The 27,983-nt window shown below is 43.2% G+C and overlaps 1 protein-coding gene across 1 annotated transcript in view; it reads left to right on the top strand.

Moving 5' to 3' along the window:
* LOC118931226 (dynein axonemal heavy chain 9-like) overlaps positions 1–27,983 on the top strand; it is a 349,376-nt gene that overhangs the window by 238,322 nt on the left and 83,071 nt on the right. Inside the window, 4 exon segments of the mRNA XM_057500855.1 lie at positions 2,990–3,250; positions 19,328–19,753; positions 25,138–25,257; positions 27,586–27,774. Of these exon segments, the coding sequence (XP_057356838.1) occupies positions 2,990–3,250; positions 19,328–19,753; positions 25,138–25,257; positions 27,586–27,774 (996 nt within the window).

Genomic DNA, 27,983 nt, shown 5'->3' with positions numbered 1-27,983 from the left:
TAGAGCTTAGTTTGGACAAAGCTGGACTAGATACTCACTTGATGTCCCTGCTCAGGCAAGCAACCCCCGTGGTCCTGACATCCTCAGTCTTAGATTCTAGTGCATGAAGTGCCTCTTCCCTGGTGTTCTCAGCCAAGTTCCTGGGTGAATGGTCAGTGGCTCTGACTGGCCTCTTTGGTCAGTGGTTTGCTTGGGGTTGAACTGATCTCTGTGACTTGGATATGCTCATTGGCCAAGCCAGGATCAAATGACAACCACTGGAGTCAGCCCCACCAATCATGAGGACATGGGAAGGGAATGTCCTCCAAAGTAAAGTCAGACTATGTTACCAGAGCAGAGATGAGAAGTTTTTATTAAGCAGGCGAGCATAGCAGATGACTACTACAGAAGGGAAATGCCTCTACCCAAGAGGAAAGCCTCCCTGACATGAAAATTCATACCAGAAGTTGTTGGGTGAGTGGAAAGATTCCAAGTCGAGAAGGAGCCTATCTCTAGACCTCCAGGCCTCAGTGGAGTGTCTGTTGGTGATGCTCACCCTGGGTTTTCTGCCCTTCTTCTGGAGCTCTGGGGAGAGGGTCTTTAGAAGCTTGGCCTCTCTCTTTAGCATCATGAGCCTGGTCCTTGAAGAAGGAAGGCTCTACTCTGTGGTCACCCACTCAGTGGACATCTCCACGCCTGCCTCACATGGTCAACATTCACTGGGCTGGGAAGACTGAGGGAAAGGCTTTCCTCAGTGTCTGTGGCTCTCTCCCTCTCTTAGTCTTCCTATCTGGGCATGAAAGTGTCCACATAAGAAGAAATCCAAAGAGTGGCTTGATTGCTTTAAATAAGGGGAAGAGAGAAGAAACAATTCTAAAGCAACCTATTTCAATTTCCTGTTCTATAGCAAAAGAGCCATAAAATGAACCTGTTATGCCCTATGCTCCGCTTTGTGGGGAGCAGCCTAATTCTGACTGGTGGGACCCAAATGTCACTCCATGACATGGCATAAAAGCTATAAAGCCCTATTCCTGGTGCCGGTGGTTATTTACCTTGGGCCCGAGGTCATAAGCCATATCTGCAATCATCAAAAAAAACGATAACAATAAAAGAAAACCCACTTCAATTTTCTCAAATCTCCCAAGATTTAAAAAGGAACAAAAAGTAACTGGTGTGTTTGCTGACGGGAGTGATTATGTGGTTCAATCATTTTGATTTACAATTGCATCTTTGTCCTTGTAGAAATAACTCCCTGCAGCTGAACAACAGGAGATGGAAATGGATTAACCTCCCCACATGGGAATATAAAATGTGTTCTAGGGAGCAGGCCTCCATTTGAGGTTAATGCAAAGTCTCCAGTTTCTATGAATACACCAAATTAAAGAGCATTCTCTTTTCTTTTCACTTTCTGATTCTTTTCTTTTGGTCTGCCAGGCAAAGGGAATTATCAGCAGCGTCTAAGCCTCTGTTTTATTTTCCCCTTTATGCATTTTGCATCGTAAAGCATTTGAATCTGTTTGACGTGTGTCTGGAGCTCTGAAGTAATCTTTGGTTGCTGCATGAAATAGACTGCAGAGAAATGAGAGACAAGAGGTCATTCTGGAATGTAAAGTTTATGGACCATAGTGCAAATACAAATGGCTTTTTCACTTGCCAGATATACATATATCTGAGTGGTCTCTGGATGTGACGGGGCCAAAATATTAGGCCAATGATTCTCAAACCTAGGCAGGCATGAGAATCAGCCAGTGGGACTGTTAAAATTCAGATTGATGGGCCCTACCTCCAGAACTTCTGATTCAGTTGGTCAAGGATGAGCCTGACATTCTGCATTTCTGTCAAGTCCCCAGGGAATGCTGATGATGTTGGTGCAGGGACCACACTCTGTGAAGCACAGGAGGCTATTTCTTCATCTCCAGCTATCAGAGAAATAGAAGGTTTCCTTGTTTTTGGTATTTCCATCACTTCATTACTGCCTCCAAAACTTACATGAATACAGAGATTGGATGGGGGACCCCAGCTGGTCTGGACCATTAGGATTCTTGCTGTCCTTGCTGTGCCTCTGTCCATGTATTTCTTGTGAGGACTGTGGAAATAAACTAAGGCCAATCCAGTGAGAGCAAACAAAAGCTGTTTACTCAGATTGCCCTCACAAGGAGGTCAGCCACCGTCGTTTGCACTTTGCAGAAACTTGAAGGCAGGGAGAAGAGGGGGAGGGCTTTAGAGTGGGCAGGAATGAAAGGCCATGCATGTGCCCTGATGGAGGCTGCTGGCCTGCAGGAACTGGAGGCAGGCTAACTAGAAGTGGGGCATCCCGTGTGATCAGAAAGGGGTACATGTTTGACATTCTCTGGTTCATCCTAAATTGGATGCAGGGACAAAAATTAAGGAAGCTGCCAGTTACTAATCAAATCCTGGCCATTTGGGGCCAGCTGTTATACAGGTTATTGTCTCCCTGAATTGTCTGCTGTAGATAATAGGTTGGTTTTCTGGACATGTTGTTGCAAGCTGCAGGTCAGAGTTCTACTTTTACATATGGCCTGGCCACTGTAGGTTCATATAGTCAGTCTCTCAGGATGCTCAGTAGACCCTCACATTTTATAGTATGCTAAATTCTTAGTACACTCCACATTGGCCAATTTCAATTTAATGATGACTGATTTGTATTAAGACTCCACCATGTGTAGAGTATTATGTTAGGGACAATACATTTTCTAAGACATAGGCACCCAATATCAGTGAGAAGCAGCCTAAGCCATTTTGGGCATCAAGAAGAAAGAAAGGTCAGATCATGTGTTGCTTAGAACTTGCACCGCAGGTGCTATAGAGGGGAAGGAAGAGAGAGGCCAGTGTTCCTTTCCTCTCCCAGGTCAGGGAGCCTGGTCCCAGGTGAAAGCTTAGCCTTGCACCTTGACCTCAGGAGTTGGCACTCTGCTCTGCAGGGTCAGATCCCCAAGACCGTGTTCCAAGTCCTTCTACCCGCAGTAAGCCCATTGCCTCTCTGCTGCAGGTGGATGATCTGAAAGCCAAGCTGGCCACCCAGGAAGTAGAGCTAAAGCAGAAGAATGAAGATGCAGACAGGCTGATTCAGGTGATGGGCGTTGAGACTGGCAAGGTGAGCAAAGAGAAAGCCATCGCGGACGAGGAGGAGCGGAAGGTGGCCCTCATCATGCTGGAGGTGCAACAGAAGCAGAAAGGCTGTGAGGAAGACCTGGCCAAAGCAGAGCCAGTGCTCACAGCAGCCCAGGCAGCCCTCAACACCCTCAACAAGGTAGGGGAACCATCTGCCAAGTGTGTTTACCCCTCAGTGCAGAGCAGACTCCTTGTCGGACCCAAAGACACCTCAGTGTCTTTGATACAAGGACAAAGTTGGGGCGACTTAGGGCGGGATCTAGCTGCCCCTGGTTTATTCATTAAGCAAACAAACATTTATTTAAGCTGACTGTATCTCAGGACCGATGAGCTACCAATGAAATCCCAGAGATGTGAGCCTTAGAGCCAATCAGGACAGGAGAGGCCAACCAGGCCAGACCCCTTACCTCACTGATGAAGCCAGGACCCAGATAGGAAGGAGGACTGACTTACCTGCAGTCACAAACCTCAATATTAGGGCTGGACTTGAACTCACATCTTCAGACTCCATGCCCAGAGATCTTGAAGCTCTACATCTCAGGGTCATTTTTTGTGCTATGTACTATTGGACATGAGCCTTTTAAAGCCCTGTGAAAATGTTTAAGATGATGAGACTTAAATGAGGTGTTGGCTCCAAAAAATGAAAAAAAAATCTACAAAATCAAAATTAGCAAGTATTCAATTGTCAGCAACATGTAACTGCATCAACTAAATTCAAGTCACATGCATAACCATTTGGTGGAACAAACCTGACTTTGGAAATGTATTCATAAGGCAATTTTGTTTTGATTGTTATATTTAGTTTGTGTGTGTCTGTGTGTGACTGGAGGAAGGGGACATGAGGCTAGCTGCTGCTTCCTTTTATTGTTTTCCATAATTAGGCTTCTTTTCCATTTGTGTAGCAATGGCTGAGGGGCAAAGGGAGAGAGGATGAAAAAGGCGCAGACAGACTGAGAAGCTGACCCTTTCTCTCCCAGACCACTTGCTAGGTCCTCTGAAGACCTCCCATCATGCACTGGGATCCCTCCCCTGCAGCTGGCTTTCTCCTCCTTCTCCTGAGAGTCTGATAATGCACTTGCCCTTTCACCCAAACCACTCGGTCAAGGCCTCAGACAACCTATTGCCAGCTGTGCTGTGTAAGCACCTCACCTCTGGTCCATGCAAGAACCCTGTGCCTCTTTTCCCCAGGCACACCCTGAGAGCATTGGCCACCCATGCAGCTAACACCCGAGCTCCACATTTGGAAGCAACCAGCTATTCTCATGGACTGTTCATGTCTGGGGTATAAGTTAGACCTCAGTCTACTGTGATACTCAAAGCAAAAACATGTAAGGTCCCCAAGTGGTCCCTCTAGACTTGATGCAAAAGTGGCAGATGCCCCACATCCTCCCTCAAAGGCAGAGAGTGGGACTCACCAACAGTTCCTACTAGAAATTCCTTCTTCATCTCCAACGCCCTGACTCTTTAATCCCCTCAAAGCAGGTGAAGTGTTGAAGAGTCAGAAGCACTGGGCTTCTGAACCCTGATTTTATTAGTTCTGCCATCTCATACCTCACTTTGGAAGGCAGCAGCTATTGGCTTAGCACCTCAGCAACTTTGGCACTGAACCAGGAACTCTGTAAAATCCTGTTGCATATAGTTACATAACAGTTGTATTTAATGTGAGATATGTGTGCATTTTAGTGTTCATGAGGAAGGGTGGTAGGCACCCTAAAAATAAGAGCACATACGACCTAGAAAGGACTCAACTGGGCTATACCCTACATCAATAGAAAACACAAGATTTCTCCTCTAGGGGTTTTAGGGTATCTGTGGGGAGGCCAAGAAATGGAGGTGTATCCCAGCTATGCTGCCACCTCTCAGCCTGAACCTGTGGATGCAGCCAGACTGGGCTTCCCCCTGATCCCTCACAGTGTCACCCATTCCAACCTCTAGACCTTTGATTAGACTACCCTCCCCTTCCCAGTCAGTTAGGATCCCTCTCCTTTCATTTCATTCTGCCTGAAACCTACTCATATTTCAAAATCAAACATATTCTTGATCAAGCTCTCCCTTTTCTGATTTCCAGAGCACAAAACACATGAGACAACTTTATTAATGCATGCTCATGAAGTTTTACTGGTCATTTCCTGCCAATAAGACTAATGTCTTCTGTAAGATGTCTTGACACAGAGATTATATTTTCTAGGATGCCTGAGACAGGAGACTGGCTGTACTGTTTACTCTGTGTGGCCCTGGGAAGGAATTTCTCTTCTCTGAGCCTCCATTTCCTCATCTATGCATGGAGGTAACAGTAATCTAGTCCCTATTAGGTTGTGATGCCAATTAAATGAGATGCTGCATGAAAAGTAGCAAACAGGTAATAGCCACTCAGTGTTGTTATGTCATCATAACCAGAGTTATCACTTTTTTTCCCACAAAACTGGTTGCAAAGTAAACACCCATAAGTGTTTTGGGTTCATTTATTGCCTGGTTAGTTAGTTAACTGGTTATTGGTAGAACTAAATTTGTAGAGAAGTAACTCATGGAAGTGATGGGATAGCACTGGGTTTGAGAGTCCGGCACCTCTGCCGCAGAGAAAGTGTTCCTCATTCATCGTGAGTGCCTGCTGTGCACCTGGCAGTGGGGCACGCTGGCTTCTCACCATCTGTGCAGCCTGCACAAGAGACTCAGCTTCTAGAGCCCTCGGTTTCTTTCCTCTGCTGTGTGGAAAGGGGTGAATAGGAATTAATCCGCTCTTTATCTCACACTCCCATTGAATCTACTGGCAAATCCTATCAATTCTGCCTTCAAAATATATCCAGAATTCAAATGCTTTCTATCTTTTCTACTGCAACCACTCTTGTCCATTATCATCTCTTCCCTGGACTATTGCAATAGTTTTTTATTTTGCCTCTCTGTTTCCACCCTTGCTCAAGTCTGTCCTTGTTCAATACAGCCATCTGAATAATCTTTTTGAAGCAGCTGTTAGACCATGTCATCCCTCCGTTCAGAATCTTCCACTGGCTTCCCACCATGTTCAGACTAAGGACCAAAGTCCACACCATGGCTTGCAAAGCCCTACGTGACCTTTCCCGGTCCACCTCTATTACATCAGTTACTACTCTGCCTCTTGTCAGCACTTCTCCACCCCTGCTGACCTCATGTCTCAAATGGCCCTGGTACAGTACCAGCCCAGGGCCTTTGAGCAAGCAATTGCCTTGCTTCTGTGTGGAATGCCCTGCCCCCAAGTATGACTCTCTCCTCTTCTTCTGTCTGGTGTTTGCCTAAAAGTTACTTTATTGGAAAACAAATAATAAAATTATTTATTAATCTCAGAAAAAAATGTCAGTATACAAGAAAGAAGGTCAATGATATTTATAATCATAATCATGTACATGCTGAACATTAATTTCACTAAAAATTTGATATAACCCTAATCAGAGGGGGACCATTAGAAAGGAAAAGAGGGCAATAAACTAACTAATTATTAGTAGGTATTCACTTGATAATGTCTAAAATGAAAAAACACTAACAGCATAAGCATGTTCTTTATGAATAAGGAGAGAAATCTAGAAGTGATGATGGAAGAAATTGTAAGCAGTGGCTTCTGGAGAGCTGGTGTTGGACTGTAGTGGCCAAGTGCTTTGTTCTAAGTCTTTTAGCTCTACTAGAGTTTTTAAACTGTGTATTTATTATGTTAACAGACATAAAAAGTTGAAAATATCAGTGGCTTGAGAGTACAGAGGAGAGCATGACTAACTGCCTGGCCAGGTGGGAACTAGGAAGATAAAGTCCATGAGGCAAAGAGTATAAGGATGAGCATCTTACTAGAAGGAGCAGAAGAAAGAAAAGACTATTCCAGAAAGGCGTGATGTTTGTGAACTCATGGAGGCATGCAAGGGTGTGGTGTGGCTGAACTGTGGGTACACAGGTGGGTGCCTCCAAAGGTTGTGTGGAGATGAGTGTGGTGCACTGATCAAATTGTAACCCATCAGTGGGTCTCACACAGCACTTTTTTTTTAGATATAATTGATATATAACATAAGTTTCAGGTGTGCAGCCTAATGATTCAACATTGTGAAATGACCACCATTAGTCTACCTAACATCCATCCACACATAGTTGCAGTTTTTTCTTGTAATGAGAACTTTTAAGATCTACTCTCTTGACAACTTTCAGATACATGATATAGTATTATTAACTATAGTCACCACACATTGATTACATCCCCAGGACTTATGTATTACACAGCAGGAAGTTTGTACCTTCTGATCCCCTCACTCATTTCGCCCACCGCCCACCTGATGAAGTGGATCAGACTGTAGCTCATGTGGTAAGTACTGCATCATGAGCCCAGGAAACTTCTGGAGTATCTCCAAACCCTTCTGAGCTTACAGGACTATGGTATCTAAGGCTCACTTCCCCATTTTCTCATCATTTTCAAAGTTAACAATAACAATAAATCTTTAGTTAATACATAAAGAACACCTGTAAATCAGAGCATGGTAGTAAATCTGTGCACATTTTAAGTCTCTGCTTTGACAGTTTTATTTCACTTTTATTGCTAAACTGAAAGAAATCCAGGATGACTTTTCCTGCCTTACTTAAGGAAGGGTTTTGTTTGCAATTTCATGGCCCTTTTTCTCCCTACATAGTTACGTGGTATTTTCTGTTTATTTCCTATGCATTTTTTACAGAGAACTTATTTTTTTATTATACAAATAACATATAATGACATTTTCACCATTAGAAATAATTCAAATAGTATAAAATATACAGGGTAAAGTATAAAGGCACTACTTTCCACTCCAGCCCTAGTTCTTTCCCAAGAAGGAACTCTTGAGGAGTCATTTGAAGTGTCTCTATTCCTGCAGTGTTTTTATGCCCTTATATTTGTGCAACCACACATATAAAACATATCATATTTTAAATACAAGCAGATAATGCAAACTTACTCTCCCGCATAAAATGAGACCATTTAATGCCAGTATAATACATTGATACCTTGTTTATTAATGCTTACAATATCCTATGCAATAATTGTATTCTATTTAGCTATCCATTGTTGAGTGTTTAATTTGTTTTTTTTTTTCCAGTACAAAAAGCCTTGTACATACATCATTATTACATAGGTGCAAATATTTATCTGGGTCCCGTGAGAAGTGCATTGCTTGATAGAATAACATGGCAGGCTGAAGAATGCTTCCTCCACCTGCAAAGAGATGCACATCCTAATCTCTGGAACCTGTGCATTTTACCTCATATGGCAAAAATGACTTTGTAAGTGGGATCAAGTTCAAGGTCTTGAGATGGGAGGTTATCCTGGATTATCAGGTGGGCCCTAAATGCAATCACAAGGGTTCTTAAAAGAGGGAGATGAGAATGTCAAAAGAAGAAGATGACATAATAACAGAAGCAGGCTGGGCGTGGGGGCAGGTGATGCAATGTAGGGCCATGAGCCAAAGGATGAAACCAACCTTTAGAGGCTAGAAAAGGCAAGGACCATATTCTCCCCAACAGCCTCTGGAAGTAACTAGCCCACCAACACACCTTAAGGGTAGGATTTTTGACCTCCAGAACAGTAGGATAATAAATGTATGTTGTTTTAAGCCACTAAATGTGTGGTAACTTGTTACAGAAGCAATAGGAAATGCATATAAACAATGTGCTCCTTTTTTTATAAATAATGCCCAACATCTGTCAAGAGTGGTTATTCTTGTTTGTAAGTTATGAATACTGTTTTTCTTGCATCCTCGCCAACGTTAGATATTTTCAATCACTTCAATTTTCCTCAAGAAGAGAGCAAAACATTATTCATCTTTAAAAATTTATAAGTGGTTTCATTCTAATGAGACTGGTCATCTTTTCAGCTATTTATATTCCTTCTTTTCTCTGTTGTTCAGAGTCTTCATCCATTTTCTTTTAGGTGGTCTCCCTTTTCTTATTGATTTATTGTTTTTCTTTATCATTTCTACTATTAATCCCTTGGTATCCCTGGTATATATGTTGTAAATATTTCCTCCCTGTCATTTGACTTTTAACTGAATATCAACAAGTAATATAAGAAGCAGATTTTATAATCAATCAATTTTGAAAATTCTAGAATCACAGAAATACATAGACTCCCTTCCTCTAGGACTTCTTAAGACCTTTTCTTATGTAGTAAGCTTGATACTAAAAGTGATTGAAATAGTACAAGAAAGTAAAACCTCAGATTACTCTAATTTATGAATAATAATGTGTGACATCTTTGTAAAATACTTGTGAATCACACGTACTCTGCCACCAACGGGTAAGTCTTCGGTAGAGAAGACTGTTCATATAGCCACACCTACCCACAAATCAAAGAAGAAAAGCTCTGGTGTCATTTTGAGGGATGTCAAAATGGCACTTAACACAATTCAACAGTCATTCCTTATTAAAGCTCTCAGTGAAGTAGGAATAAACAGGTACTTGGATATTTTGCTAACAGATGGCAGTCAATCCCAATCCAAGGGTAAAACATCCTATCTAATGGCAGAACATTGCAGGCATTCCCATTTGCAGAAAAGGCACAATAATGATCCTTTTCACTACTATTACTAAAAAATATCTAGAATTTCTAGCCGGTGCAATAATAAGTGAAAAATAGTAACTATGTAAATATTATAAAATACCAGACAAATGTATGGTTATTCATAGATGTTCTAAAAATATAACAACAAATAAAAGGGAAGGGTGCCCTCTATAAAATAGTCCCTTAAACTTAATAGCTTTTTTAATATCAGCAGTAGCCAAATCAAAAATGTATTTCAAAATAACAGTCAAACACAAGGAACAAGTAAGCATAAATTAATTTGTTGGAACCATGCAACGAAAACTACATATCTTCATTGAGGGGTATGAAACCAGGCACGAATAGACAAATATAAATACCAAATTCATGTATAAGAAGATTCAATTCTGTAAAGATGCTGCTACTAATAATTTAAAAGTTAAATACAAGTCAAATTTAACTCCTGTTTGATTTTTAGTTTATTCTTTTCTAACATCATTATAAGTTCATAGCATTTAGCCAGCTATTAAATAGTTAATAATCTAAATGTCCAACAATAAGGAGTTAGCCAAATTATGCTTACCTAAATGAGAGAAAACAGGGCATACTTTATTGAAATTCATGCTTTACAAAAATAATGACATGAAAACGTTTAAGATACTTTTCAGTGAAAATCAGGTTAAAAAAATAGTATAAACAGTGATTGGTGTGTATATATATGTATATATATACACACACACACATATGAATGAGCCAGATATATGTTAGTTCATATATATATTCATTCATTATCTTTCTTTTCTGTCTCTCTCTGTTAGTCTGTTATATAATCTATATAATGAACTATACCAGGACCTAACCAATGTTTATCTCTGGGGAGTAAATTCATGAATGATCCTTGTTTTCATCTTTGCCAAATATTTCATAATAAATATTTAGTCTTTTAATAAAAGGACAAAACAGTGTCATCTTGTAAAAGAGTTAACAATAAGGAAGAAAACAAAGCTATAAAAGAACTAGCAAAAATTATCATAAGGCCATAATGATGTTAATGCATGTGAAAGACCCTTCTAAGCATGGAAACAAAGGATGCTATTAAGACATCATCTGGAAAAGGATTATTAAATTTGGCTGCATAAAACCTAAATTTCCATATATCACAGAATGTCATAAACAAAACTTGTAAATTTAAAAAAGAAAAGAGTTAATACCTTAGTTCAGTATGTCAGGAGCTCTTATAAACTGTGCTGGATCTCTTTGTCTCCCCTCCCATTCTCTTTCCCCTTCCTCACCATTTTTCTCCGTGACCTTGGAGAATGACTTTCATGGATGACATTCAAGGCCCTTCCTTGCCCTGTAGCTTCCAGGCATCTTTGGCCAAGATGAGCACCAGCAGGAGATTGCAGGAAGGGAAAGAGAGTGTGATCAAGATATTCATTCCTTTGGCCCCAACCTGCCTTCAGCTGAAGGTTACAAGCTCCTGCCAGGTTTCCTGTCCATGGGATTGTCTCTGCCCCCCAGGTGCTGCTAGCCACAACTTCGCAGTGTTGCTTCAGGCCCAGGGGTGGACATGGAGCCACCCAGTTCCACCAAGCCCATCATTACTAGACCTGGGTAATACACTGTCTCTTAGGGTCCTTCAATCTATGTTCTTCTAAATGGTTCTGTTGGATTTCCCCAGAGGAGGACGCCGCCCCAAATCACTCACGAAAGGCGTCTCTTGATGCAATAAGCAAGAGGAATTTATTTAGAGACCAGCTAGCTGGGGTCCAAGTGTCAGCCCGACGCAGCGGGTCTCAACAAGGACCTCGAGCACTCAAAACCAAGGGTTTATATAGCATTTTCAAAACACTTAACTCTTAGTAATTTTCCACAGCTGCACATTATCTTTGCAAGACATACATCCTGGGGTTAAGCGAGAGCAAGGTAAGGCCACTCTTCAATTGTTAGGGAGGTTCTGCACGATAAGCTTGGTATGTAGGATTAACTGACCAAGGTTAGCTGACTGAAGGCTACAGCTGCCCCCATCCCGGTGTTCATGATTAACTTGTTTTCCAAGGCCTTACCCAGTTCCAGTTTTTTTTTCTTTTAAGTCACAACTTCAGAAAACTGCTTCTAGGCCCTTAAGATGGCTACTCTTATGCTAACTTATTCTCATTCTTACAGTTCCTTTAGTTAGCTCTCCTCAAATTAACCAGTGTGTTGTGTCATCTTTATGCCTGCAGGGATGCTGACTAATTCAGTAACCAAAAAGAAAAAGACAAACACCCCAGTGGAAATGTGGGCAAAGGTCAATATCAAGCAATTCATACAACAAAAAAGTCAAGTAGCTTAAAAACATGGAATGTTTAGCATCACTAGTAAACATGTATATGCACATATGTACACATACATGAACTAAACCAATGTTATGATACCATTTTCAGCCTACCAAAGTGGGGAAAAAAATTTTTTTAATAATGTTACAAGATGTTGAAAAGGGTGGGATTGTTTATTCACTCTCTCAAACACCAATGACTGGAACTGGAACTGGAGTTTCTGGGAAATAACATGATCAAATGTACAAAGAACACTAACATGTTCCCACCCTTTGACCCAGCAAATGGACTTCTAGGAATATTATCCAAAAGAAAGAATCCAAGATTTTCACAAAGATTTATATTGAAGAATTTCTAGCAAAGTATCATCCATAATGTAAATTAAACAAATGACCTAGGTTTCCAGAAATTGAATATGTTTGGCATAAATTGCAGTTCACTTACTTGATGGTATACTGACTTTCAAAACCCTGTTCAAGAAGAGTAACTAGTGAGTTTCTCTCATACCTCTTTTTAAAATGATCAGTAAGTGTTAGGCTGGAGAAAGGAAAAACAAGGACATGCAAACAGAACAGAGAGATGCCATAGGAGGAGAACAGACCAGACCCCAAAGTCCATGCCGTATATGGAAAGGGGACAGCTCTCCCTGAATTCCATCCTGATGTGCCAACTAAGACCCGGATGTCAGCCTCCTCCCTCTTGGAAGGAAAAAAGTTTCTAGTTGACTATTATGTCCCCTTTAGCCAATCATACCTCTCAACACCCCTTAGGATAGCTTGCCCACTCCTCCTCCTCCTAATCCCTTATAAGCGCCCCACCTCCCTGACCGGGTGTGACTTCTCTAGCCTCTGACAAGAAGGCCACAGAACGTCACCCGGGGTTATTTAAATAAATTACCTGGCCCTTTGTTGCCTCTCTTTGCCTGCTTATTCCGGCTAGAATTTATCTTACATATGGTGCCGAAACCTAGGAGGAGTGTGAGTGTGGGGCCCTGACCAGCCACCGGCAGCCCCGCCCCCTCCTTCCTCAACCCGGGACCTCAGCCTGCTCTCCGCTGCATAGACTATTTTCTGGTGTGTCCCTCAGTTTCCCCCAGTCTGCTTCCCTTCCTAACTCCGTTTCACCTGGTCTGTCCGAAATCGTAGCTATGTCCAGGTCTGGGCATTCAGCCCATCCGTTGTGAGTATCCGGGATACTCGCCCCTGGCCCTGCGGTGGGGGAGACATCCCTCACCCAGGCTCCCAGGCCGTCTCCCCTGACTTGGTGCGCTTGGGACGCTGGGCACTTCTTTCAGCGGGATGTTTTTTGGGAAATGAGTGCAGAGATGAGGAACCAGTCCATGAAATCAGAGGCTCAGACCCTGCTGCGGTATCTCATTTCTAATCTGGCTACTCTGTTTGTCCCAGGAAGTCCACAAATGGAAGTTAGTCTTCCATTGCTCTGAAGCTGGGCCTCAGTATCCCTTGGACAACCAATCTCGCTGGCCCCCTGAGGGAACTTTTGATTTTAGCCTCCTCACCGACTTAACTAATTATTGCCACCAGAGCAGAAAGTAGAATGAAATCCCATATGTGCAGGCTTTTTGGACTTTGCACTCCCGTCAAAACCTTTATGTTAAGTGTTCTATAACTCAAGTTCTCCTAGCCCGATCTCCAGTTAAAGATTGTCAGCCTCTTATTCTGCTCAGTCCTTCCTTTTCAGATCCGCCAGAAAACCTCAGTCACCTGCCTCCCTCAGCTCGCAATCCCCTCCCCCTCTCTCCACCACCATCTTTAAGTCCTTTGTCTCTCCACATGTCTCCTCCATCTTAAAGTCCTGCATTCTCAACCATGCTGTTGTCCTGCTCTCCTCTTCCGGTGGCTGCACCACCCCTCCCCCTCTCCTTCCACCTTCACCGCCCTCTTCCCCCACCAGAACACGCCCCTCCCACCCTCTAGTTCCAGAAGCCACAGACAAGAAGCTGAGAAGAAAGACGGCAATTGGATATCAGTGACTCAAGTCTTTGTATCAGTTTGTCTATCTGTGTATATGTTTTTATATGAAAAGTGTTGCTGACTGTAGTCGTCGTATCTCAGTTTGTACGTTTGTGTGTCTAGGTGTATAGATGAAAAATATTTTATTTAAAAACAAGTGCTTGTGAAGATTAGGCATTCTGGAACTTCCAGAGAATCTAGTAAAAAATGTTAAACTTTAATGCTAATTTGAGTTTAGCTGAAGCAGGCATGTCCTTGTTGTTATCAGCTGCCTAAGTTTACCTAAGGTCATTTAAGTCAATGTTATCTGCTAAATCTTTTAAGACTTTGATAATAACTATGTAATGTTCTTTATTTGCCTTTGAAGTACTTTGTTGTCATTCTAGTTAATTGGATAAGTATTGCTTCATAGCAGCCTATAATCCTATTTAAGCAAGTGCCTTAAAACTTTTAACAACTTCCCAAAATCAAATTCAAAAAAGTGCTTTTGCCTCTAGTTAACTCTGATATTTTCCAGAGAGCCCCTAGAACATGTCAGAAAACCTTTTACTCATTGGAGAAAGTATTTGGCTAATTTTGATTATTTATCTGATATATAATTACCTGCTTAATTGCCTGGAAAGCACTGTCAAAAGGAATAATGCTAAACTTTGTTACTGAATGTTTTGTGTTACAGAAATACTGAATTTCCTGCATTTTGTTTCAAATGTTGTTGATAAAGTGTTTTAAGCTTTTTCTCTTAAGCTGACAACAGTTTAGTAAATGACTGCCTTTATAAGCAGAATTGAAATTTTATTTTTCTCTCTACCTGATCCCTCCAGAATTTAAAAACTCTCAGTGACTATTTTTATATTTCATGGCAGTATGTTTATTTGCATAAGTTAAATAAGAATCTGCTTTCCTTGTAAGAGGACCAATTAAAATCACTGGTTATACTACCAAGGCTTTGACTGGAATGTCATACCTGAGAGACATGTGTGTAAACTCAGATATGAACAGACGGCTTTAAGGAACTAAGGTTGACATAAAGCCAACAAAGCCCCTTAGAAGAACTGGCCTGGTACCTTGCTTACAGAGTTCCCAGCAGCCTTACCAGGTGAGTAAGGAAGGTCACTTCCTGGCAGGAATGTCTTGAGAACCTCAAGAAGAGAGGATTTCACCCAAATGTACAGGTACTGCAGGCACAACCTAATGGCAAGTCTGGCTTGGCTTTCTGGCCTCAAGAAGCCTTTGAAAGTCCAATCTGAAATTCCTTATAAAAAGTTCCAGCAAAGCATATTTAAAAGAGCCTATGTAATCAATTGCTCTTCTTGCTGCACTTATGTAAATAATCAAGCCAACTGTTAATTATTTTCTTAATTTGGCTACTTCTAATAAAAATAAGGGTGATTTTAGAGAAAAGTATTGTTTCAATAATGCAGTCTTATCTATACTAAATCCTAATACTAGTCATTGAGATGTAAACTCGATCCAGAATTCCGGTTCCCTATAATGACCTGGCTAATGCCCCTACTGGGCCCCTTTATAACAGTTTGTGGTTTACTCTTAGTTATCCCTTGTATCCTCAGGTTCCTCCAACAGCGGCTAACCCAGATGACCCGGGCCGCCACCAACCAGATGTTACTTCACCATTACGCACCTCCTCCCACTGAACCCCCTCCTTCAGCCTAATACCAGCCTCAAACCCCCACAATGCCCCTTGTCAGCCAGAATAACCAGATTGAGTCGTCACCCATTATGACCAAAAGGCTGGAATGTTAGGCTGGAGAAAGGAAAAACAAGGACATGCAAACAGAACAGAGAGATGCCATAGGAGGAGAACAGACCAGACCCCAAAGTCCATGCCGTATATGGAAAGGGGACAGCTCTCCCTGAATTCCATCCTGATGTGCCAACTAAGACCCGGATGTCAGCCTCCTCCCTCTTGGAAGGAAAAAAGTTTCTAGTTGACTATTATGTCCCCTTTAGCCAATCATACCTCTCAACACCCCTTAGGATAGCTTGCCCACTCCTCCCCCTCCTAATCCCTTATAAGCGCCCCACCTCCCTGACCGGGTGTGACTTCTCTGGCCTCTGACAAGAAGGCCACAGAACCTCACCCGGGGTTATTTAAATAAATTACCTGGCCCTTTGTTGCCTCTCTTTGCCTGCTTATTCCAGCTAGAATTTATCTTACAGTAAGTTCTGCCTGCAGCATCCCCAAAGACCCAGTCACTGCTCACCACCTCCAGTGGCCCACTCAGCCTTAGTCTCCCACCTGGAGAACCACACATCTCTCTGATCTGTCCTTCCTGTCCACTCCTGCCCTGCCACAGTGGGTCCAGTCCACAGGGCAGCAAGCCCCCGAAGCAAAACTGGATCATTCCCCTCCCTGCCTAAAATCCTCCAAGGGCTTCCCACTGAGGTCAGAATGAGATCAACCCCTGCCCGTGGCTCTGGGTCCATCCCACCCCTATGGTCAGGCCCTGACTGCTTCTCCTCTCATCGCCACTCTCCAGAGCCCCACACCACACAGCATGGCCATGCTCATTTTGTTTCTGGCCTCTGCACTTGCAGACTTTCTGCCTGGACTGATCCCCCTGCAGGCCTCTCTAGTGCTGTCTCTTTCCTGTCATTTGCATCCCAACTGAAATGTCAGGTTCTCAAAGTGGGCTTTCCAGACCCACCTCTCCCGCCAAAATGGTATCAGCACTTCTCAAGTGTCCACTATCCCATTTGCCCTGGTTTTTTTTCCAAAGCACTTCTCAGTATCCAAATCATCAAAGGTTGACTCTTTGCTGCTGATTTCCACAAACGAGCAGAAGGACTTCACCTTTCTCGTTCACCATTTGCCATGAGTGACTGTGCACACATCTTTTCATTCAGTTATTCACTCAACAACAACCTGTTGACTGCTTTCTGTGGGCCAGGCCCTGCTCTGGGTGCATTGCAATGCATTCGTGAACAAAGATCCCTTCCTCTATGAAGGTTATATTCTAACACAGGTGAGAGTGAGAGACAGGAAGCATAATGAAAAGTAATTTATACAATCGATTAAAAAGTAGCAGAACTCTGTGGATAAAAAGAATAGCAGAGAGCAGAGTAAGGAAGTGCTCTGGGGCTGGAGCTGGAACAGCAGGGAGGAGGAGGCAGAAGGCTGGAGGGTGCAGTGTTGAAGGTGATCAGGGTGGAGCTCCTTGAAAAGGAGGCATTTGCATGAAAACTTGAAGAAGGACAAATTCATCAGGCAGATACCTGAGAAGAGCGGTCAGTGCCCAGCCCGCCACAGCAAGCCCCTAAGGAAGGAGTGGTGTGGAGGGAGGGGAACATGCCTGGTGCTTGTCACTCAAAACCACATCTGCCTGCTGAGAAATCTTTCTTAATTCTGTGCCCCTATTCTGCCAATGAACCACATCCTCTTGCCCCATGGGTACTGACTACAGGAGCCCCATCTAACTAAAATCATTTCCCAGAACTATTTTGACTTACAGTGGAGAAAAGGCCACCTTCCTTTCTGGGTGCAAATGATGGATGGGAACCTGGAGCTGCCAAACTTACTCATGCGGTTTGATCGTTGACCACACATGTTGCTGAGTACTTACTGCATGTTCACTTCTTTTCTAGGCACCAGGGCTACAGCAGTTACAAGACAGATGGGGTCCCTGTCCTCAGAAAAGAGGGGAAGATAGTAATTCAACAGGAAAAGGTGGCAATCATTTCCGATTGCCCTGAGTTCTCTGAAGACAGTCAGGGTGTTTGGGAAGGAAGTGACTGGGAAGGGGAAGTTTGCAGTATTTCTGAGTGTGGGGCATCTGAATTGGGATCTTGATGGATGAGAAGCGATCAGCCAAGCAAAGGGTTAGGAAGAGGTGTTCCAGGGAGAGGTCCTGAGGTGGGAATGAGCTTGGCAATCAGTACGCTGGAAAGGGAGGACTGTGGCTACAGCTTAGTGAAAGATGGAGAAAGTGATGCAGGGTGACGTCAGAGAGGTACATCATAGGCCTTGTAACACGAAGAAACCAGTGTGTCAAACAGAAACCCGCTCAGGGAGAAACAGAAACAAGAGAAGGTCCAGAAAGTCCTGCAAGCATTCAAAACAGTGCCACACCTCCTTGCCACAGCTCCAAGCCCATCCTCCCAGATTCATGAACCCGAAAAATTCCCCTCTGTGCTCAGCTAGAGTTCTTGCCACTAATACCAAAAGGGTTGAGATCAATAGGTAGATGCATATGAATATAAAGAAGACTGGATGGAATTGGACTGAAATATTAACAATGATGCATCCGGGTTATAGAACTCAATTTCATCTTTACGCATTTTTATATTTTCTTGATTTAGCACATGGAACATACTTAAACTATCTTAAAATTGTGGGGGTTTTGTTTCCATTGCATTTTCTCACACTGCCCACTTTCACCCAGAGGAGGCCACTACGACGGGTCTCCTAGCCTACCACCCGCCAGGACTGTTCTTCCTTCCTGCCCCACCAAGTGTGTCATGACAAAATGGGGAAAGTTTCAAAAGTACATGGAGTGTTTTCCTAGGTGCCTCCATCAGTTGCTCAAAATAATCCCCCTTGCCTGTAGATCTCTAAGCCCAAGAGCACCTCACATTCATGTAGCACAGGTAGCTAATCTTTGAAATCAAGATTTTCTCCCACTCACAAAATCAGCCCCGAAAGCCAGGACTTTTGAGGTCATAGGCTTCTCACTGCCAGTGACAACTACCCTTAAATCAACTTCATATGCGTTTATGACACAATTTCACTCACAGATTGGTGGCTCCCTTCGCTCCCAATTTACAGATGAAAACGCCGAGGCCTGGGACATTTAAGTGACTTACCTGGTCAACCCTTCCAGCCACACGTTTCTGGAGCAAAGGACAAACCTCCATCTAGCAGCAGCAGTGGCCGCACAAGTCTAGCTTTCTGTCTGAATCATTTCTCAACAGAAAATGCCACTTTGTTATCAGGACAGTCAAGTGTAGTTAGGACAAGTTCATGGAACAAAGCAGTTTAATTAAAGAAAAACAAATTAGGTTACAGCACTATTCTCTTCAATCCAGAATGGAAATTAATTTGTAATAACTTTATCTTTTATTCATGACATGCTGCATGCTTCAGAGTATGTAGGCATTCTTATATTTTTCAGCTGAATGTGGAATAATTGTGTGTCTCTAATGGGCTGCAAGCCAGTTAAAGTGCTGAAGAGCTAAAGCCGAGGCCCGGCTAACCGTTCAGGGGAGCTGGGAGCCCCTGGGGACTAGCTTTGCGCTCCTTCTGACCAGTCACGGTATTTAACATTCAGAAGGCTGCTGCCGGCTTCAGAGCAGCCTTCTCAGATTGATCACCCCAGAGTCTGACCCTGTTAGTGGCCGAGGACAAAGAAAGCCATTCATTTTCCTCTAACAACCTCCCTTCCTCTTCCCAGACCAACCTGACAGAGCTGAAGTCATTCGGTTCCCCGCCCCTGATCGTCAGCAACGTCAGCGCTGCGGTCATGGTCCTCATGGCCCCCGGGGGCAGGGTGCCCAAGGACCGGAGCTGGAAGGCCGCGAAGGTCACCATGGCCAAAGTGGATGCTTTCCTGGACTCACTGATCAACTTCGACAAGGAGAACATTCACGAGAACTGCCTCAAGGCCATCAGGCCCTATCTGCAGGACCCCGAGTTCAATCCCGAGTTCGTGGCCACCAAGTCATACGCCGCTGCCGGCCTCTGCTCTTGGGTCATAAACATTGTGAGGTTCTACGAGGTGTTCTGTGATGTGGAACCCAAGCGCCAAGCATTGAGCAAAGCCACCTCAGACCTTACTGCTGCCCAGGAGAAGCTGGCAGCCATCAAAGCCAAGATCGCTGTAAGTGAGGCCAGAGGCCCCAGTCCCCAATGGGGAGCCTTTAATACACACGCTCTCCACCATTCCCCAGCACCAATGTCCTGATTTTTTTTTTTTAATTAGGAGAACCAAATTGTTATGCAAAATCAGAATTTTCAGTAGAGGCAATTTCTAAAATTTATTTCTCAAACACTGTGTAGCCCAGACAGGACAAATCCTCTGAGCCATTGATTTGTACTTTGGTCCTAAAAGCCGTTCTCCTTTTCCTTGGAGGAAAGAAAAGATGACAGATAGATATGTACACTAGACGAACACTGTTATCCACAGAGCCAACAGTTGTCTTTTTTACCTACAAATGAAGTTAACACTTTTGCACATCTGATAGTGAAGAACAAAAGGTCAAAAACTGGAGGTTCTTTTTCTCCTTTGAAATGTATGTTTAGTGGCCTCCCTTCACCTTTACCTTTTATACCCCTATCAGTTCTGACCAGCTATAGGCCCAGCCTTATGCTTAGCAGTGTGGACAGGTGGACCTGCTGGGTACAACCAAAGTAAGAGGTAGAAATAGGAATCCTGTAGGATGGCATAGAAGCTAAAGATCCATGGGCAGACTTTAGTTCCGATCCAAGCTGTAATCATTCCTGATGTGCAACCTTTAGAATGGTCTTTAAATGCCCAAACTTCAGTTTCCTTAAGTAAGATGGATACAGTTAATGGCCCCATGTCAGAAGATTGCCCTTGGGATGACAGGAGACGCACAGGCAGAGTGTGAGCCTGGATCCTGCCCCTAGTATCCATGGGGCCCCCGCCACTGCTGTGGTTACCATGACCAGCACCATGTTCCCTCCACTCTCCTCTTGCTCCTTCTTCTCCTCCTCCAGCCACATGTGCTATCACACGCATGTACATGCTTGGTAATCGGTCACTACATGATCAAGTTCAATCCAGAACATTTCCTGAATCTTTCACTTCCACATATGCATTCTAAGCAAAAAAGATTCCTGCTGCAAATTTTTTGTGATGATCAAAAGAGGTTTACAGCTTGCAAAAAGTAAGATTGTAGATATGATGCCTGCTTCACAAGACATGGTTTTATTTATGGTTAGGTTAAATTTGATGGCTAAAGGTACTAATTCAAGGATAATTGCAACCAATCTCTATAAAGAAAAATGCCTTGGCAACGTGACTAATCTTTCAATGTGTTTGCTTTATAAATCCAGATGTTTATGGGCATGTTTGCTTAAAACAGGTGATAATCACTGTTGCAATGACCGTCTTCAAAGAACACCGAGTACAAAACACCGTAACATCCCTGTGACTGGTTTTTAGAGGGAAAGCCTTGATAATTCCCATATTCTTCAGTCTCTTCCAGAAAAGTGTTATAAGAACTATAGTTTCAGATTCTTTACTCAAGTTATTTTAACTAAAAGAACATTTGGTGCAAAGGGAATGTTTTCAAAATGTTTATACCTATTCAGTAGCCAACATTCATATGATGGGCCCACTCAACCTGTGATATCTTAGAAAAACTTGGCTACCTTAGGGAGGCATTTGTTTTCTGCCAAAATAGTTTTTGAAAAAAATGTATTCTTGCTTTTAACAAGCTCTTTTCCATCCTTTGCTTATTCACATGTCTTTCAATATCTCAAGAGTTCAGACACTCCCTGTTAGTAATAGCAGAAGAAATAGGCTGCGACTGATCACTAATAAGGAGGCCTGCCCAGGACAAGGAAATTCTTCCCTATATGCCACTGAGGCCATTGCCAGCCTTCTCCAGTTGCACTTCCCACCAAGCCTTATTATTAGCATTTTAGGATAATTCTAAATAAATAATTTTATATTCAAGATGCATAAGGTAAAAAAACGCATATTTCAAAACAGATTATACAAGGTGATTTCAATTTGGTCATATACATATATATAAAATTAAAATACATGGAAGTATGGATTGTGATGGTTAAATCTGGGTGGTCTATTTTGGATTCTTTTTATCTATGTTTCCTTATTCTCTGTAATGAATATATGTTAATGGTGCAGTTAATAAGAACCATAATAAGAAAAAGAAGTAAGGCCTTTTCATTGAGCATGTACTCACACATAAGTAAAACACCAGATAGTAGAGAAGGGCTTCTAATGAAAAATAACAGCATCCTTGCTCTTTTATCCTTTTGTCTATTTCAGCACATTATTAATGCCACTCAGAGCTTGCTATCCAGTGGCCTAACGTGTTCCATTGGCCCACATATAGTGTTTGAAAATGATTTAATTAATTTCCAAATTTAACACAGCAGGAGAATTTTGTAAAAAACGTGATTTCTGGCCAGCCTTAAAATAATTAGAAGAATCCCAAATATCACTGACTGACCCGGGAGTTAAGGAGCAGTTTTCCATTCAAGCAGACTGTTTTGCTGCATTTTTTCATAGTCCCCACCACATCCTACTTTTTTCAACACTAGACTTCCCTGACCAGTTTACATTATCTTCTGGCCTCTACTCATGTGAACTGTTGACTGCTGTCTGTATACTGTGCTGATATCCCTATTTCTTGATGTCTCTTATTCAGGCAGTTGACTTTCTCCTGGAGGAGGCTCTGCAATGTTCATCCCCATGTCTTCCCAGTATCATTATGACAAGTGTTTTCAGATGGAGGAAATTGAATTTCCTCCATTTCCTGCTCCATCCCTGAGAGGCGGCTCCCTGAGAGCCCTCAATTTTCAAGATGAAGTTACTGCCTTTTCCTGCAGTAATTCCCCCTACCTTCCACCTCCCAACTTCTTTTATCATTATTTATTATTAATTTTGCTTTTGAATCACCAAGCCTGAGAATATCTACATTCTGTTCTGTAACCAAAATCAAGTGTCCCATGCTTTGTCCACTGACTGATTCAAAAAGGTGAAAAATTAGTGAATTCCATTTCTATTCTCTGAACCTGGCTATGTTGTTCATTGCAGGTCTAACTGCCACACTAGAATTTCATTTCCTTTTTTTAAAATACAATCTTGTTGCCCCTGTTCTTTCTGGCTTCCTCTATTGTTTTTGCATAGCCTCAATTGATTTTGAAACTCACCATCCAATCCAGGATGATGTCAAGTCTCCCTTTGCCCCCAAGACTTTTCTCCCTGGTACCCAACTCAAAGCTCCAATTACTGCTGGAAAGTGCACACATTCACTTTCTTGGGGTGGTTCCAGTGATTTCTGGGCCCCATGCTCTCTCCTTTGTTGCTTTCTTCTCTTGTTTCACTGTGGGCCATTCTTCGGTAACTTGCTCAGAAATGTTAGGTAAGAGGTAAATTTTCCAAATGATTCCAGTTTGGAAATGTCTTTATTTTTAAACTGAGCTAAGAATTTTGCCAAATATTGAATTCTGGTGCCAATTTTTTTCCCTTAGAATGCTGAGTGTTTCATCCTCTTATCTGGTAAGAAGTCTGATGAACTTGGTTTACAGACTGTGTTTCCACCTTTCTGGAAGTGTTTGAATTTTTTCTTTATTCTTGGTATCTAAAACTGCCCATTGATTTACTGAGCTGCTGTTCTTTTTTTATTCATTGTGTATGGCATATAAAGACTTATTTTTCTCAGTTCTGGAAGAGGATTCTGTATGATCTCTTTGGTAACACCGCTCTGTTTCCTTTTGGATCTAATTTTCTGGAATGCATAATGGTTAAATATGGGACCTTCTCATGGGTCCTCTGTTTCTCTCATCTTTTTTTCACTTGACATTTTCTTATGCTTTCTAGATTTCCTCAAATTCATCTTTTAACCCTTCCCTGGAATTTATTATTTTTTATGTTAACACTAATGATAATTTCCACAAGTTTTTGGTTCTATGTTTCTTTTACTAGCATCCTCATCTTGTTTTATGGATGAAACATCTTCATTCTCCCTAAGAAACTCATCATGAAGGATTTTATGCTTTGTTGTTGTCTTTGTACTAAAGTTATCTCTATTTCCCAGGTCATTTTTTCCCTCTTGTTTACCTTAATCTTTTTTACCTTAATCTAGGCTTTCATCAAGTGTCATCTTGTCCTTTCATGTTTTTGAGAATAGTGATCAAAAACTGATGATAGATCCTCAGGCACGGGCATAGCTGTTTTAATGAGAGATTTTGTTTTCAAGATTAGTTGAATTATACTGGATGCATCCTAAATGCCGGCATATGGCATCCTTTCTCTGTCACTATTGAATCTCCTGCTTGTGACATAAATGCCTGGTAGCATTGCGTGCTGGGCATGGGGGTGGAGATACAACGTGGAGGATCGACAGGCTTCCACTTCACCCTCTTATTTTTAGCATTACCCCCAATCACAAATGACATTTCCAATTCCCCAGTGTGTACGGGGCTTTGTGTAGTGGATCAGCTTCCCCTTTGGTGACCTAAGGCCAAATCTAGGTTGTAGCTTCCTCTTCCCTGCTCTGGTAGTTTCTGCCCCTCTACCAGTGTGGTCTTCCATAAATCTATGGGCTCCTGTCACCTTCCAAAGGCTCTCAGCAGTTGCTTGCTGTTTGGGGCTGATGACTTTTTAAAATCGTTTCCTAATCATTTTAGAGAAGTCTCAGGAAGAAGAGGAAGTAAATGAGTGTGGCCTGTCTGTCATTGTTAATTGGATGGCTTATCACCTGCTTTTCAAACTGCTTAGCTATATAAACTTGGTGCATTATTTATTTCTCTTGTGACTTGGTAATGAGTGACGGTGCAGCCTGAACCCCAGTTATTGCATATACATGGGACATATTTGGAGGTATCTGCCATGTGTCTGTGTGTCTTTGTGTATGCAAATATGTATTCTGGGGGCAACAAAATCTATGTATGCTTCCATTCTACATTCTTAATAAACTTTGAAAAAAAATTGATGCCATGTCTTAGAGAGAAGTGTTCCTCTACTTTGGGATAATTAGAAAGAATAGATGGGATTAAGTAAAACTTATCACGTGATCCTAGGACCTTAAAGCAAGAGGAGGACTTGGGTTGCAGACAGACATGATGCAGCAGATGGGCCCCCTGGGGATCCTTCCCACCATTTTCAGCCCTCGCCAGGCTCCAGGATACTTTTGCTTCTAATAGGAGAACCTGCACTTTTGGCAGGTTACTGGAACCCATTTTTCCCCAAAACAAAGAGAGACAGGATTTATGCACCTGGTCCATGTACGTCTCCCCTCCTAGCCCTGAACCGGTGATGGAAGTGCTGGAGTAGGAAAAGCCCTCACTTGGCAGGACTGCTGTGGACGGCCAATGGGACTCTGCCTGAGATTGCCCCTAACTGCTCTCCTTTCCCTCCCTGTGCTGCCTTCCCCAGTCCCTTATAGCTTCCTTGGATATAGTCCCTTCCTTGGATCCTACCTCAGAAGCTGGAGATGACTTAGGGTGATAGAATTACTGATAGACCCTGTGTTTCTTCCTAAACAGCACCTTAATGAAAACCTGGCCAAACTCACAGCCAAATTTGAGAAAGCAACAGCAGACAAACTCAAATGCCAGCAGGAAGCTGAAGCGACCGCAGGCACCATCTCCCTTGCAAATCGCCTGGTGAGTGTGAGCCTCAGCTGCCTGAGCTTTAATCATATTAGCCGAGCTTGTCAAGTGCCACAGAGGTGCAAAATAGATGAGCACAGCTCAGTGGGGCTTTGACTTTGGGGGAAATGTTAAAATGTGCTGGGATGCAGAGACCGAACACTGAGAAAAGTGTGATGCATGCCCCTGTCTGGTCAGCAGTTTGCCTTCAGAGATGGTTGAGAGGATGGTAACACTGGCTCTGTCAGGAGGCCCATGGGAGCTGTGCCATGCTTATATACACATGCACCTACCAGAGGATGCATTACATGGCAAAGCTAGCATTTGATAGGCAAAATCTGAAGCTCTTTTTCAAACCTGTGCTATGTTTAATAAGGGTGTGACCAGGATTAGGCACTGAGATAGAAGCATGAGACCAATGGCCAATTGACACTGCACATTTCTAACCATGACCTTGACCATAGGTACACACACACACACACACACACACACACACACACACACACACATATCTGGCCTCTTGATAAAATGAATCTGAAAGAGCAGGATGCTTCTATTATGGGTGTCTGCTGCTGTATAACAAAATACCCCAAACCTTAGTGATTTAACACAGTAGCCATTTCATTATATCTGGAATTTAGATTAGGAATTTGGGCAGGGTTCAACTGGTGAGCTATTCCACTTCATGGGCACCTACTAGGTAGGACCATGGGTGTTACTCAGCCAAAGGCTCAGTTGGTTTGGAGGTCCTTCACATGCGCCTTGGCAGGGAGGACTGGAAGGATGGGCTCAGCTGGTCCCCTCTCCCTCTCTGTGCAGCCTCGGGTCTCTCCAGCACTAGTCTAACGTCTTACCTAGTGACTCCAAGAGCCAGTGTTCCAAGAAGAGGAAGGATGAGGTCCCAGTCTGTTAAGTCCTGGGACCGAAAGCCAGCACATCCCTTCCACTGTGCTCTATTGGTCAAGGTAGTCATAGATTCAAGGAGAGGAAGCACAGACACTAGTTCTTGGTGACAAGAGGGTCAAAGAATTCACAGCCTTTTTAAGTCCCCCATGGCTCATATTTCTCATCACAAATTATTAAGATCCTGCAAAGCCATTTCCACTGGGTATGATTTCTCTTCAATCAAGAACCTTCACAGTACCTTCCTCACCAATGAAGGAAAGTGGAATCGATACCTCTTCACATTTATCCCAGCCACCATTTATTTATATAACAAAGCCAGATTTTCAAGTCTAGGGAGAAATGAGTTATAACAATCACTGCACCAAGCCATGCCTCGGTGCAAAGAGGCTGTACCACAGTGTGTGCCTGCAGCTGTTTACTGAACCTGCTGCTGCAGAGCTTTGAGGTGACTATTTTAACGGAACAATTTGGTGTGGAGACTGCTCCTCTGCAACTGTGCAAAAGTAGTCCAGCCCTCCTAGCTGGCCTGACTTCTACTCGGGTCCCTGTCTGGTGTCCAGAACTCAGCACAACTGGTGCTCATGGGAGGCAGAGTGGAGCTCTGCTCTGGGATTCAGGCTCTCTGGTCTCTGGAGACACCCTCGTGGTTCTGGCAAGACACTCCAACTTTCTGCTCCTGAAACCTGAAAATGGGTGTGGGGGTGTTTGTGCTGGCAGGTTCCTAACATCTCTCCCCCAATGACATTCTGTCATGCCGCCTTTCAGAGAGAGACGGGTAAGTCATAACACAGACGCCAGGCTCCACCCCACAGGAACCGACCTCTGAGAAATGAAGTGCTCCTCCCCCAGGGCGGGGGTGCCCATGCAGAGCTGCGCCAAACCTCAGGCAGAGTCAGCTCACGTTCTGGAATCCCGGTAATTCGCAAACATGCCCGTGTTTCAGGACTTCTGCCTCTGTGTCTAAATTACCAGGTCTATCTCCCCACCCACTGCAAATTATTTATAGTGCATGGAATTGATGTTATTTATTATCAGATCCCCAGCATTTGAGAAGGGGAAGTGAGAAGTGCATAATTTTCTAATGTGTTTTACAGAACAGACACTGTGGTAAGTGATCAACATACACGCACACGGACATATTTAGTCGTCCCAACAGCCCTTGAAGGTGGGTGGGGCTCATCTCCAAACCTAGAAAGAGCAGAGCCTGAGAGCGTGCATTCTAAACTTGCCATCCTCCCACAGCCCACACAGTACGCAGCGCAGGGACTTGACGCCGGCATGTTTGCTGTGGCCGGTACAAACCCCCACTGATGAACAGTAATTGATGTTTGCGCCTTCCTGCTACTAAGCATGCACGGCCCGTTCTTGGGGAACAAAACCATGGCTCTACAGAGACTGTGGAGTGACAAGTCTTCTCTCTGGTCTTTGAAATGGCAGGTAGGAGGACTCGCTTCGGAAAACGTGAGGTGGGCAGAAGCTGTGCAGAACTTCAAACAACAGGAAAGGAAATTATGTGGAGACATTTTACTTATTACGGCTTTCATTTCGTACCTTGGCTTCTTTACAAAGAAATACCGGCAGAGCCTCCTGGACGGGAGCTGGAGACCCTACCTGAGCCAGCTGAACGTACGTATGGCCTGAACTCACCCTCAGCATGCCAACCTGTGGGTACCAGTGCGCTCACGTGCCCATGACACTCACCCACATCTTCTGGTCCCTCCTCGCACACTTCCTCACCATGGCCTGGGCATCCCCTAGGGACCTCTGGGAACCAGGGGTGACAGAGACACCCGTGTCCTGCCACATGCCGTCATCGCCATCCTCACCACTGGGCC

Source organism: Manis pentadactyla, chromosome 4 (assembly GCF_030020395.1).
Source record: "Manis pentadactyla isolate mManPen7 chromosome 4, mManPen7.hap1, whole genome shotgun sequence".
Lineage (NCBI taxonomy): Eukaryota > Metazoa > Chordata > Mammalia > Pholidota > Manidae > Manis > Manis pentadactyla.
Note: the sequence above shows the minus strand (reverse complement) of the source record. Positions and strands in the feature narration are given on the sequence as shown.